Source organism: Nelumbo lutea, chromosome 4 (assembly GCF_056320005.1).
Source record: "Nelumbo lutea isolate HS-2025 chromosome 4, American lotus-T2T, whole genome shotgun sequence".
Lineage (NCBI taxonomy): Eukaryota > Viridiplantae > Streptophyta > Magnoliopsida > Proteales > Nelumbonaceae > Nelumbo > Nelumbo lutea.
The window spans coordinates 17,341,791-17,357,219 of record NC_142687.1 but is presented as its reverse complement, the minus strand read 5'-3'; the positions used below and the strand labels follow the sequence as shown (position 1 = coordinate 17,357,219).

The 15,429-nt window shown below is 36.7% G+C and overlaps 2 protein-coding genes and 1 long non-coding RNA gene across 3 annotated transcripts; 2 read left to right on the top strand and 1 right to left on the bottom strand.

Annotated features, from left to right (window-relative positions):
- Window positions 1–290: 290 nt before the first annotated feature.
- Window positions 291–1,574, top strand: LOC148854243 (zinc-finger homeodomain protein 8-like). Its single transcript, XM_088941387.1, has one exon. The coding sequence runs from the start codon at window positions 495–497 to the stop codon at window positions 1,383–1,385; it is 891 nt and encodes a 296-aa protein (XP_088797513.1). The 5' UTR covers window positions 291–494; the 3' UTR covers window positions 1,386–1,574.
- A 10,090-nt stretch (window positions 1,575–11,664) lies between these two features.
- Window positions 11,665–12,674, top strand: LOC148854242 (uncharacterized). The gene is made up of 2 exons (XR_016112542.1): window positions 11,665–12,116; window positions 12,287–12,674. It is a non-coding gene; the product is annotated as an uncharacterized LOC148854242 (long non-coding RNA).
- Window positions 12,675–14,858: 2,184 nt separating this feature from the next.
- On the bottom strand, window positions 14,859–15,429 carry LOC148854241 (mini zinc finger protein 2-like). Its single transcript, XM_088982944.1, has one exon. The coding sequence runs from the start codon at window positions 15,337–15,339 to the stop codon at window positions 15,046–15,048; it is 294 nt and encodes a 97-aa protein (XP_088839070.1). The 5' UTR covers window positions 15,340–15,429; the 3' UTR covers window positions 14,859–15,045.

Genomic DNA, 15,429 nt, shown 5'->3' with positions numbered 1-15,429 from the left:
TCTCTCTATATCATATTTCTCCAAATACTCTAGCTAAGTTAGCTAACAGCGTAAATTGGGGACGGGGAATAAACGAACGAGTGAGTCAACCGAGTCGAAGCAATAAATATTTGACCAAGATATATTTATTACACCACATCTAACCCAGCGGGTCATAAACGTAACCAAAGATTAGAACCAGGGTTAAAAACGAGTGGTTAAGAAGGACACATGATGAACAGTTGCCTTTCTGTAGTCCCGTCATCCACAAAACCCCAGATTTTTATTATCACTCATAACTGATCATCATCGTCATCAACCCCCCCCCCCCTCTCTCTGTTTCTCTCTCTCGCGCGCGCGGTCGCTCGCTGTTGCCCACCATCCTATCCCCCTCTCTCATCTGTTCTCCACCTTCCGACCGTTCCCATGGAAAAGGCCCTCCTTAATCCCACCAAAACACGGTTCCTGAAAGCGTCCTCTCCAGCTTAAGATTCCGACCCCTAAATGTTCCAACCATGGACTTGACCGCCACCGCAATAACCCCCAACAGTAGCCGGAGACCACAAGAAGCCGACGCCGATACACCATCTCCGACCCAACCCACCAAGCTCACCGACCACCACATTTCCAAGCCCTTATCCTTCGGCAACGGCGTACTCAAGAGGCACCACCAGAACCACACCCCATCCGCGGTCATTACTTACAAGGAATGTCTCAAAAACCATGCGGCAAGTTTAGGGGGCCATGCCGTGGACGGGTGCGGAGAGTTTATGCCCTCCCCCTCCGCTACGCCCACCGACCCAACTTCCCTAAAATGCGCCGCGTGTGGATGCCATCGCAACTTCCACCGCCGTGAACCTGACGAGGGTGCCCATACGTTGGACTACCATCACCAGCACCAGCAGCACACTCCACACCAACCAATTGTAGCTCGCTGTAGGAGCCCGAATTCAGCCTCCCCACCTCCTCTCTCATCTTCGTACTATCCATCTGCACCTCACATGTTGTTAGCACTGAGCGCCGGCCTATCGCGAGCGCCGGAAAATCATGTGAACACAACTGCTGCAGCAACAACAGCGATTGTGACGCCAAACCCAAATGGGAGAAAGCGGTTTCGCACGAAATTTAGTCAGGAACAGAAGGAGAAGATGTATGCGTTCTCAGAGAGGCTCGGATGGAAGATGCAGAAGAGCGACGAAGAGGTGGTTGAGGAGTTCTGCAATGAGATTGGGGTGGGGAAAGGTGTGTTGAAGGTTTGGATGCATAACAACAAGCATACTTTTGGAAAGAGAGATGCAAATGGCAATAGAAGTAGCGTTGACGCCAACGAGAACCACAGTCACAGTCACCACAATGATAATAGTGCTCATCATGTTGCCACTAATGGTTCTTCTTCTTCATCTTAATCTTTCTTCTTGACCTCTTCTTTTCCTTGTTGTTGTTCAGAAAATATTAGGAAGAGAGGGACAAGTGCCTTTTTTTTTTTCTTCTTCTTTCTTTCTATTTTTTTCCTTTTTTAGATGATTAACAAACACTTTGTTCAGTTCCGGGAGAAGTTAAAAGAAGAAAAAAAAGCAATTTATTTGGGAATTCAATTTATTTTGGGTATGGGATTATCTCTCATTTTTCAGTTGGTTCTCCGTTCCGCTTCTCTTTTAGTTGTTCTGGATGTTAATTCGCGGTTCATGATTAATGGGTGTGGTAGGATTTGGACATTTCCCACTTTATATATGTGTTCCTCTCATTTCTCATTGTAGACAAAAGAATTTGGTGAAAAGCGTTTTAGGAGGATTTTGAACGAGGGGTTGGCATAGTTCAAATTAAGGAAACCACAGGAGTTATTAATGCAATTTTAAGTTTATAATAGTTTGTGTTTCTCATATACTTCATTTGGAAGGACCACAAATTAGTAATAGAGATTTGGCATAAATATTCTGTATTGCATTTTAATATCTTGTTCTTAATTTATCTACATTAGTCGGTTGTTTGTATGTTTGAGTTATTTATTATTATCATTAATAATAGATTTGGCATAAAGATTTAATCTACTTGAGCTTGGCTCTTCTATCATTCCATTTATATTTAGTGGTATTTTGTTGCTCCTGTTTGGAAATTCTTTTTCAATTAATTTTTCTTTGTATTAAGTATTGTTTTTTTTTTAATCTTTTGGAAGTGAACTTATACACTGTAGTCTGTGAGTGCGTGCAGTGGCACCTCTCTATGATATCAAGTGGTTGAAGTTGGTTTCTTTCACTTTTCAATATTCTTTCCTTTCTTTTTGGTGATTCGGCAATGCACTTTCGTTGATTTATGTCGGGATAAATGGTGTGTTTCGGTGGTGGTAGAACAGGGTGAAGCCCTTCCTGAATCCCCTTCTATTAAAACTGATGATATGTGATGAATGGATGAGGTTGAGATTCTTTGGTGAATGGAGGAATCGGTTTGTTTTGTTGTGCTGCCTGCTATATTGGTTTTAGTCATCCCTTCCTTTTTAAGGGAAGCATGCAGACGAGGCTTTTATTTATATGATTAAAAGGTGGAGGGTCATGGACGATGGAAGGAACCAATCTCTCTCTCTCTCTCTCTCCCTTTGCTTTTCTTGTTGGAGTTGAACCTCATTACTTATGTCTTGCTTTTCCTTCTTGCTTTCTTTTCTGCCGGTGGATGTCGTCGTCGTCGTCATCGTCATCGTTGTAAGACTTAATCGGCCGTTAACGTGCGTTTTAGTTAAAACTTAACTTGCAGTATATTTTAGGCCTAAGGGAAAACCTAAAAGAGGCCCATGGCTGTTAGCCCATAATATTTATCTCGTCACTCGTTTTGTTAATTTAATTTAAGGTTTGTGGTGGTGTAGACTTGACTAGACACACGATTTGTTCTGCATTTCTTTACCGTACACATGGCCCCACTTGTATCAACGCGATCCCAACCTTACTTTTTTATTCTTTTTCTATTTGTTTATATTAGTTAAAAAAAAAAGAAACGACACATGGGATTCTCTTCTTCCTCTGGCCCTCTGGGGCTACAGTTTGCTTCCCCCTTTGAGAGTTGCTTCGATGCCATGCAATTTACAACACTGTAAAAGTCAAAAGTAGAAGTGAAGTCCCCGTTTGTTGGGTAAAAGTAAAAACGCTAGAAGCTGAGGAGGGAGGAAATTGAAACCTCTTTTAATTGGAGAGTAGCTACGGTTTGGATAGAGGCATAGAGGAAGGTGTAGTCCCCATCCGCCCATCCCATCCCATGGGCTGCATCTGCAAACTGCAATGCATGTTTTGCACGTTCATTTAGCAAAGTGTAATGGACTCTCACAAGTCACAACTGAAACTGAAAGGATCCCTTCAGAGGGATTGCCCATGTCAACCACCAGCAATGTTGTCAAGGTGATCAGTCTTAGCTGTCCCATTTGCTGTGGACCTTTTCTTTGATGTTTAAATGCAACTCTTTCTTTTCCACACCTTAGGCTTAGAATATAATTGTGAAAGGACAAAACTTAAAGCTGAGCTTTTATGCACATCCAAAGGGTGATGGCTTTAAGGCTTTTGCTTGTGAGATGTTGCTACTATTTGCTCATTGCAAAATGTAGCAATCGATGATCCAATTTTGGTCCAGTTAGGAATTAAGATGTTGCTACTAGTATCAATTACTTACTCTGTGTAGGAGTTTATAATGCAACGTAGACATTTCCACGGTTACAGTATGGAAATTGCATGCATGCATGTGCACTTAGATATTTTGACAAACCTGTAAGATGTTACGTTGTTTCTCTTTCCCTTCTTTAATTGCTTTGGGTCCACTTCATATTCACAGGCGCAAATCAAGGACAGCCACACTTATTTACCTATCTTTTAGGTGATTTTTCATTAATTTCTTTTCTTTTCTTTTTTTTTTTCTTTTTACAAATAACATCTTTCATAATATCCGAATCATTGCAAATTCTATTTTGCTGGGATTAATTTGGTATTCTTTTCCTACATGTAGACTGAGTTATTAGGAGATTTTTTTTTTCTTTTCTTAAAATATTATATTATAATGATTGTCTGTTTTTTCATATTTCCATGAGCTTAAAAACAAAATTATACATAATAGTTGTAAAATGATTTATTGTTTTGTCCTATTTCACAGTATTAGTTGCAAATGACTTATTATTTTGTCTTTTAATGGATAAAATACTCAAATAATAAAACTATTCAATCGTATAATAATTAACCCAACTTCAGCTTCAGCTACTAAGGATCTCGTAACTTCATTAAAAACAAAGAAGTCATTCACTTCAGCCGTTTCAACCGTTTCAGCTATTATGAATGGTATCTTTAAATGTGGAGTGCTAAAATAGGATATATAGATAACTGTTTGAATCCCCAAACTGACCTTGGCCTAGATGATTCAAAATATGTAATGAGTTTTTTGGGTCTTGTCGTCAAATATTTAGACCGTTTGGTAATCAAGTATCTTAATACTTTACTTTGATCTATAATATTACTGTTAAATGAAAGATTTTGGGTGCAGAAAGACAATAAGTTTCTCTTGAAGCTTCTATATTGTTGGCCATTTTAGTCTTCTATCAGCTTTGTAGGACACAGCTCTCTCTGGCTTTCTGTTTCACTACCAAATAGAAAAAAAAAAAAAAATCCATTGTCGCCTTCTTGGTTGGCCTTTAGTTTCATCATCATCTCATGGATTAACTTGGGCCTTATTACTTAATTGGCCTGTATACACCGAGGGAATGTATCATCAAATTCTTGCATTTTATTTTGGGTATTACATAATACATATTACTTAATTGGCCTGTCGTTCCATGGGTTTGATCCTGTGCCTCTCGTTTGGAAGGTTACCAAGTGGGCATCTCAGCTACTAGACTATCAATAGCTTTTAGGAGTTGAGAACGATGTTTTTCACTATAGCGAAACATGTATACTGTGCGCTTGAAACAAACACACCCTAAAAGGAAAATTGAAATGAAGATTCTATGGTACTGAAACACGTTTTGGGGATCAGACCTATAAGGCTTTGTTTGGTTTGAAAGAAAAAGAAAAAGAAAAAGTAGGGTAAATAGGTTTTCCTACCTTTCTTTGAAACCAAACGCAACCTAAAGGTTGGGCTTGGGCCATGATGAATGGACCAAACCATGAGAAATTGTGCATCCCTAACTTTACACAATTCATCAACCTTTCAGGTTGTGGTTCTCTTACTTCTCTAAAGCTCTGTGCAACGAAATTATACCATTTCCTCTTACTATTTTTAAAAGGAACTTTGTTCTAGTGCATTATCTCCATCGAATCGTTCAATATATATATATATATATCAACTATAGTTATAGTTGAGAAAAAAAAAGTCCATTCCTTGAGCCCATAAACGATCTTTATTACTTCAGTTTTATTAACATTTCCTAAATGAATGCGTTCATATGTTGAGATCATGTTCGAAAATACAGTAGAAATTTAAAATAAAGACTAAATTAAAATATTTCGGTCTATATTGCTTCCAGATAACCTGTAATGTCTAAATTGAACACCTATTTAACCTGACCATACGCACCACCGGTCGATGCAATGGTTTAAGGCCCCATTTGGTTCGTGGAAATAGGGGTTTGAAATTGGAATTGGAATGGGCCATTTTGATTCCAACTGTTTGGTTGGGTGGAATAGGAATCACATTTCCATTCCTAGTCCTAGTGGAATGGCCATTCCCTTCCCCTCCCTTAGGAATAAAATCCCATTTTTACTGATTCCAATTTTCATTCCTATTTCTGTCTGAACCAAACAAATTATGGGAATAGACCATTTTAATTTTAATTCTGACAGCAAACCAAATGGCCCCTAAAAGATTTGAACAAGGGTGGAGCAAAAGTATACATTAACCTTGTCAGCCAGCCTGCTATTGCATGCGGGGTTATAACCGAGGGCCGTATGAAGAAGTAGAATGATGTAGAACAAGTAGCCTAAAGGTTTTTTAAGTCCCATGATCACCAAGAAGAGGAAAAATAAGGTCCAAATAGGCACTGGCGCTTCAAATGGCCACTTTTTTTATTTTTTATCTGGGCATCTGTTTCTGACATGTAAAATGTCAAAATGGGTTTTATCTTATTTTCAGCCCAAGTTTGTTTAGGAAGGTTTATTTCACACATCTCACTATGAAACTGGGGCCTGTCATGCATGAGATGTACAGTGTCAGATCACATTGGTAGGGTGTTGTAACTTATTTTGTTGGCAAGTGATCCAGACTTACATCATAAAGGCCCAACAAAAATTGGGCAATAATGGGCCTAGTTGATGCACCCTGCTTATCACTTAAGGTGATGTGGATGCACCATGATATATTATGTTCTAAAACATGCAACACCTCAACCCATCGTTGGCTTACACTGTGGTGCGGCCGAAATACACTATATTGTGGATTGACCTATATCGCATGGCAAAATATCGTCTGTGGTTATTTCTCCTAGACAGGTTCACACTATCATGGACATTTATTTACAGATTGATCACATGCTTCGTACTACTCTCAAATAATGCGTTTTATCCTAAAACCATATAACATATTACCATTGCAACATTAGGGCTTGCCGCTAAACTTGCCTCTGCTACCTCGATCTCACTCTAGGCCCTACTGCTACTCCGAACACCACTGCATCGCTAGACCGTCAGTTGTAATATGTTTTTCCACTATCATTTTTTTTTTGTGCGTATATAATATTTCCCTTTTACCTCTTTGGTTTCATTGGACGTTACAAGGCTTGCAGCTACGGTAGAAGTTCGATGTCGCTTGCCATTTACCCACCATCGCCTGCTGCTGCAGTGACTGTTATCACCACCGGTAAGAGCTTATGCACATGCTACTGTAAAAGTTATCTGGATTTTCGGAGAAGCATCCCCATTTCTGTCTTCTCGTGGGTGAACCCCTGTTTTAACTTTGCTATTGTAAATGTCTTCTCCAATATTCGTTCCAAACATGTTATATTCGTTGTACCTAAGGATGAACATGTCATTGTGATAATAGGAATTAAAATGGATAACATTTTGAAGTTGGGTTGTTTTAGATTGATTTTCAAGTGTTCTAAGCTAAGCAAACTCCAATGCAACAGATAAAGGAAATAGATTGTTAACATAGGGTACCTTACTTCATGGATAATGCTATATCATGTACCTCATTCAAAATTTTGCTTATCATCATTTATAAACTTATTGGCAGAGCTAGAATGATATCTTGTGCAAAAATGACTGGAAATGGTGTATGACCTCCATCCATTTTCTGCTTGATGGTACTTTTTCTCCATGAAGGAAGACAGACCTTGTGATGCCATTTCACTTTGTTAAAACAACACAATACCACTCACCTGAACAATTTTAAAAGTATACACCCATGAGTTCCTCTTCACCATTAGAAGTTCTCTTGAAACACAAGCTTGTGAAGTTCTTTCTCCTAATTCCATATTTGGAACTTGATAAAGCTGAAGGATGGCTCTTCAACCTGTCAACTGGGGTGGAAAAACTATACATCTTAGGGGGTGTTCTTTCCTTGGATCTTGAGAGGGGGAAGTTGGTCATTGGGATTTTGATTCCCATTGATCAAAAACCCCATGTTCTTTTTTCAGCCTTATGTGGGGACCAGGGAAAGCTTATTTTCTTGGGTTCCACTTACACAGGAAAGTGATACCCATTTACTATATGGGTAAATAACTTTTCCACATAAGGGGAAATTTGCCAACATTTGAATGGGACAAAAATGCTCATTTTAATAATGAATTTCTATGGCTAAAATGGTCATTGCCTTATTCAACTGGAAAATAAAAAAATATGGGTAAATGTTTCGTAGAAAAAATCTTACCCAAATAATTGCATTTACCTAGATAAATAACTTATCAAAAAGTGAACGGGGCCTTAATGATACCTGAGTCGGCAAGACACAACATTAGGCTAGTTGAAGACCAATATTAGAATACCAAAATTCCAAACCACATGAAAACTTCATCATTCACATATACAAAGGTTTCCCCCATTTCCTAAATAAGAAATGAAAACCTAAGCATTGTCGTCCACATGCATTCAGATCTGTTAAATACGTATGGATGGAGCAAATTGTATTCCATAATTTCATCTTGTGTTTACTTCATTCTTTTTTTGTTATCAAGTATTCGAGAGTTTAATTTTGTCACATATCCATCCATGTGTAAATCATCAAACTGTAAAGACTTCTACATATTAACTTTTTTGTTATCAAGTGAATGAATACATAAATATTTATACAAAAATATATGTATTATATATGCATATAATACGTTCAAAAATATATTCATATAATATATAGTACACTTACATAATGTAATCACATATTCTTTTTTTGTCTTTGTTCGCATGATAACCTATTGGAGATTCTCGTTATTCATAGGGACAATTTGATATGCGGGCTTTTAATTTATTCATGTGTATTTGAATGTATTTCACTCAACCCACTAAGATCATACAAAAATACATGGCCACCCAAGCAGATACAATGCAAGAAGAAATAATAAACGAATGTGCAACATGGTGTGAGCCTGAGGAAAGGACATTCATAGAGGTGATGGTTGAACAAGTAAAAGCACACAATAGACCAACATCAACTTTTAATACAGAATGTTGAAAAAATATATTAGAGAAATTCAACGAGAAGGACCACAAGTCATATAGTTGGGATCAGTTTAAGAATAAATTTCATCATCTGAATAAAAGTTTAATGATTATCAAAAGATTTGCAACCACACAGGGGTTACCATAGATCCAATCACAAAGAAACCAAGCAATAGTGTGTATGGGACTACCTTATTTCAGTAAAACTCTTATGAATATATATTTATAGATTTTAAATCATTAGGATGCTAATACCAAATATACTTCACGCAAAAGTATAAGTGTGCTAAACAGGTAAGGAAAAGGGTTGCCAATACTATGAGGAATTATATATCATTTATTCTGGGACTAGTGCAACTGGTTGCATCTCTATGGGTATTGTGGAGACCCCTTCAAATGAAGATAATGATCAAGTCCCATTGACACAAAATTCGATTGGTAATAATTCCCCCAATGACATATAGACTCCTTAGCCTCTACTCTATACACCACAAGACTTGACACTAACATAGAGATTTAGCCACCTACAAACAGGATAACAATATGGAGTTCCCTACCATCGTCTCTTATGAAAGGGGAGAGGGCTAGGCAAGGAGGTGGTTTTATGCATGCAAAGGAGATATGGTCTGAGATGTCCAAACATAAGATGGACATGGTCAAGTTTTAGATGGAGAAGCAGATTAGAAAGGATAAAGAAATGGAAGAATGAAGTAAGGAGAACCCACTGTTTGAATGTATGCATAACCTATTTTGCATTACTTTCTTGTTATATTTTGCTTTACTGTTTGTATTATTATTATTATTATTATTTTTAACGTAGTTGTAATTTAATCTTTTCGATTCTTCAACTCCTAAATGTGCTTCGAACTATGTGCTTAATATGTTAATCTATTAAATTTTAGAGAAATTTTTTTAAAGTATCCCTATAATTTAAAAAATTGACTAACTCTACTCTTATTATTTATATATTGTCTTAAAGTACCCTTAAGTTTTTTAACAATTGTCTAAAACCTAACTTTCCATCACACTTCGTTCACATATGACATCATGTGACTGATATATTTTTTAAAATTCCTAAAATGCCCTTTTCCCTAAAACACTAGAAAAATTCTACATTTTTCCCTAAAATGCCCTTTGGTTTCTACCTTTTCCCCAAAGCAGAAAGTCAAAACTAGATAAAGAATTGAATGGTTTTAGGTCAGTCGGGGATCAATGCTTCTCTCCTTGAATTCGAGTTGTGGGAAAATCAATGATAATGTACTCAACGGGGAAGGGAAAGAACACGCCGATGGTTTCCAAGAGGAGTAACTCGATGGTGATAGGGGATTAGGAGGTGGAAATGAGGATGATGATGAATTGGCTAGGGAAGTTTCGCTCTTTGTCACCTCGAGAGGTGATACGCTATTTACACAATCAGGGGCACCGATTTCGATTAGGATCAAGTAAGCTTTACGTAGTCGGTTAGATTTCTTTTGGTCTTTGGTTTTGATATATGATTGTAGTTCTAATGAATCCTTGAATGGAGATCGTGGTGATTTCTATAATATTTGTTACTAATGCATTCGTTCCCTCTGTCTCTACTACTATACTTGATTCTCTGCTTTGCATTTATTGATTCTATGGTTTTATTAGGAACAAATAGATTCTCTCATTCTTCTTGTTTGGGTCATCACTTCAAATGAATAAATGAATAACTGATTTATGGGAGATTGAATAAAATATTGCCTTGCACTGAGCACCCCTAATTGATCGGTTGATCGGTTCGGTTAACCTCATTTTCTAATTCTATTTTCTTGTTTTAGTTTGGTTTTTTATGGACACCCTTAATTGACGGTGGAGTGCTTGGGGTGAAAAGCGGCGAATACAATGCAGTGTGAGAACGGGTTATATTTTAAAATTTTGAAAAATAATGGAGGATAAATTTGACTTTTTAATTTTTTTTCCATCAATATTTAACGACAATGACAATTATTAGGAAACTTACTTACAATATGTAAACAGTAAGGATGGAGTTAGTCAATTTCCTAAACCATAGGGATACTTTAAGAAATTTTCCCCTAAATTTTATTTATGGTAAGACTGTGAATTTGGGTGAAATCATGATTCTATTTCTTTTTTTTTTTTTTTTGGAATTGCATATACCATGCTAAATGATCTTGCGCGAAAAAAAATTATTAACATTTAAATGAAATAAATATTTATTTTGTTATTTATTGTATTAAGTCTTGGATATTATTTTGATTAATAGTAATAATTATTATTTATTAATTATCATTATTAGTATTATTTTAATTAATTATTAATATCCTTTGCAAATGTATGCATGACCACCATATTTTAAAAAGGGAATTCATCCTTTCACAATCAAGGGCGATACTATTTTAGGGCGGAAAGCGAGTGGCGCTTAGGCGGAAAGGTTAGGTAGGGTAAGGGTGGGCCCCGTAGGAAGGGTTACTGGCTACGTAGCCGGCGGACTCTAGGGCCCTTTTCCACACTTGACAGCGAGATAAAGATTACTGGAAATAGGAATGAAGACAAATTCCGTTCTACAATGGTGGTAGTAGATAATGAGAAATTTTGGGTTGGTTGAATGATGGCATCAAAAGTTTTAAAGCAGTTGCTCTGCATTATACAAGGATCCAGAAAGCCCCAATACACCCATGAGAATGAGAATATGAGAGATAGGCCTTGCCCAAATTCATTTAACATTGATCGATAGCATAGCAGAGATATATGCCTAGCCTAGCTACTAGGCTACTAGCTAGCCTTAGCCTAAATAAGAAAGAAAAAAACATTTGGTGGCCCATAAGCCATACTCTAACCATCCCCCATAAATTTCGGAACAAGCAATGTGTTAGGTCCTGCGCACGTTGAGATTTTGGATACTAGCTAATGGGTTGTGGCTCCTGTTAATCGATGTTAGGTCGTCCCTTTTTTCTTGGGCCGCTAGTTTCAAAACTAAGTCCAATCTCAATCTGTGTGATGCATCCAAGTCAATGTTTATGCACGGTAGTAGTATTTGGTATTTGGTATTTGATATTTGATATTTGATATTTGGAGAGTCAACATCTTCATTTCCATCTCCCATCATTTGATGGCTCTACGCTCTACCTCTACTTGTGCATTGTTGGTTAAGTGATTTGGATCCGTATATTGTGTTGTATATGGTCGTGATTCATTGAGCACATGTCTCTCAATAGTGCTTGTGAGTTGTGATGTTACATTTGGAATACACAAAGCAAATTCTTTCAGACCACTCATATCACAGGATGGGTTGATCATATATATATATATATATATACACCCATCCTCATCGGGCTGATCAGGCTGATGGGCTGGAGCTCCTATTATTATTTGTTAGGGCTCCCATGCGTATAAGCCATTTACACTGCATTTGGCATTCCTTATCTCGTTTTCTTAGCTAAAAGTTTAGCGTTGATAGTGTTATTTTTAATTGCAAAAAGGAATTAAAATAAGGAATGTCTAATGCAGCCTTAGAATGCAAATGGACACAACTTCTTCTTCGGCTCGGTAAGGTTTATACTAATTTTACTTTGCAACATTACCGTTACTTTCCATGATTTCGTTTGCTTTTTCTGTTATATATATATATATATATATATATATATTTCGACCAAAATCTCCACCTTACTCTACTACTTTTCCAAGAAACCTGATGTTGCTGTAAACGAAATTTCCAGAAGATGGACGGCATTTAAAATAATCTCCATGGCTGATTTGTGGATTAATAAAGCACCCACGAAGACGCCATGTGCCACGGTATATAGCAATCCAGGTCAGGTTAAGTCTTAAGCATGTCATATTGTCATGCATCTCCTACAGAGGTTATATGCATGTATCGTCCTGGATATAAAGTGTTAAGGCCACGTACGGGAGATCGGAGCTGCTGACCACAGCACATGCATTATTGCAGCTGGCCACTTTCATCCCATCGCACCACACATCTGGAATATTATTGGTTGTATTTTATATCACCGATATTCTCAAAGTGCGGCTTGATGAATGTAGCCGATAGATCCAGACTCGTCACACAATAATAATATTTCATCATTTTTTCACGTAAACAAATGTTCAACAACTTAAAAGGTTTAAGTTATTAGGTGATAGTGTGATACCGTGATAGGTGAGGTTCCTTAATAGATGTTTACTACTTATCACTCCTTCACACAAATGTCTATTGGACTTGAAACGTTGATAAATACAAGCCCATCCATAACTTACCTACCTTACGCTGAAATTTAATTACTTATCCACTTAGTCAAATGATATAGGATTATTGCTAAGGTCGTTGAATAGGTTTTTATTTTCTATACCTCATATACGCAAGTTTAACCGTACCTATAACAAGGTTGGGAATTCCCTACTAATGAACCACATAGATCATAGTTGACGTATGCTAGATTATGTGTCGAATAGGAAGAAAGAAAGACATAAGTATTATTTATACTTTTACCAAAAAGAAAGTATTGTTTATACAAATGCAGCATTAAGAACCCCAGAGCATGATAGAACCCATTCCATATGTCATTGCATGAATGTATGCATCCTAGAGTTGAGGCCACTGATCCAACATAATGAGAGCTATATATGTTCCATGGATTTTGAATGCACCAAATTTTTTAAGGGTTTTCATTTTTATCTTCAGATGCTTATAACCTTTCATTCAATTAATTACTTGGGTTATCGATCGTCGGTTCATTGTCCTATCTAGGCTTAACATTGTCCTTTATGGCGAAATACAAATTTATCATGCATTTTGTTTTACTACTTGACAATATCGCACAAGTTTAATTTGGTGAATATTCATAGCTGCTCCAGGAATCATAGTTGCCAGAAGTAACATGTTCTAAAGCATCTTTTACCATTTTATCATTTGATAAGATTTCTATGTTGCCTCATGCAGTATTCCCTTTTCTGGACACCCCTCCCCCCCCCCCCCCCAAAAAAAAAAATAAAAAAAAAAATAAATTAAAAAAAAAATAATAATAATAATAATAATAATGAATCTTCCCTATTTGAAAGCATTCATTCATGCATATTGTAATAAGTTTGTAACATCACTGACATTTATACCTGACTGATCTTGCCCATTCTTGTATACCTCAGTTGGCAAATGATGTACCTTTTGATGACTAAAATGTAGTTTTTCTTTACAACTTTTTAGTTGCTATATATGAACAAAAAACAAGTATGATGAATAACAAGAAAGAATAGGGGAGAAGCAAATTCCTAGCAGACTTGAGATAGCCAGGGAGACCCGAAAGGCATAAACTCATAAACAAATTCCTGCACCTGATCGAAGAAACGGTACTACTTGAAAAAAGTTTTGTGCTACTTTAAACTAGCAGACTTGAATCGTGCGTCATAGCTAGTGTATGTAGGAGAAGCAAAGACAAAAGACAAAATAGTATATATGGATGAACCAGGTATAGCATAAGGCTATTGTGGGGGAGAAATAATGTTCTGATTTTTGCCAAGCGCAGCCACTAAATACTTTCTTCACTATCTACAGTTATTATAGTATTAGATCTTATACTGATTTCACTTAACATATATCGATATTTTACTGAAATTTTAATATTTCTACCTACATTCTCTCGTCCTCTTGATAATATCGGATCCCAATTAAGAATGCAATCAACCATTTCAATGCCGCATATATATTATTATACTATTTGATAATTAGAAGGAGAGAAATTAATTAAGGATTCATGTACACAAAATGGACACTTACTTGTTGAGAAGATGCGAGGGAAGAATATTTTGAGGATATATATATATACAATATATCTGTTCTTCCAAGTATTATGAAAAATATAAGGGAATTTCCAGTTATCCATGAAAAGTGCTAATTACTTTAATCCTTATATTTATTCCCTGTAGTCATCATAATTTGCAATGAATTAATATAATCCTTTTAGGTCTCTCCTTCCTATATATAGATCTCTTATTGTTTACAATAATTTGGTCCATATATATATATATATATAATGATATTTCCTCACTTTTATTCCTCCCAAAACACATAATCTACTTACTTATACAGTTGATTATCTAGCTAAGATGATGAGATCTTTTCTTCAGCCCATACCATATACCTACAGCTGCAGGCATGTTATTTTGTAGGTTACATTAATGGTAAATTACTAGCTAGCTAGTAGATCCACTTGTTAATTTCCAAATAGATATCTCAAGTTCTTAGGAAAGTACGTATAAGAGAAAAAAGGGGGAAAGAAAAAGAAACAAAGGAACTTTCATCAGTTTCTTCTCTTGCAATCTCATTGCAACATTAATCTGATGATACATATATGAGGTAGACAACAAAAACAAGAAATACAGGCTAATTTCATCACTAGATCAGAACTCCTTTTTTTTTTTTTTTTTTAATTTCATCGATCACTAGCAGAACAAATTTCAGCATGCATGGTTTTCTCTTACTTCAACTTCCATTGGAAAGAGGTGAAGAACACTCACACACTACCTCAGTCTCTACTTCCCTTCTGTGAAAATTTCTGTGGCAGCCGCAGGCAGCACATCTAAGCGCAGCAATGGTTCCTTCCTCTCCACCAGCCATGAACTCTCTGCACCCATCCACTGCATATCCTCCTATACTAGCAGCGTGATTTTTTTGGCACTCCCCGTATCTGACACTCCTCACCATCATGCAAGATGATGTAGTAGAGCTACTGCAAGTTTGTTCCCCTCTTTTTATACTCATTTTTTGCTTCTTCATCCTATCCTATGAAACCCTAATTCTTCCTAAAGATGGAGGTCACTGAGCCCAACCAGAAGGATGGCATATGGAGAAGAGAAAGATAGCTAT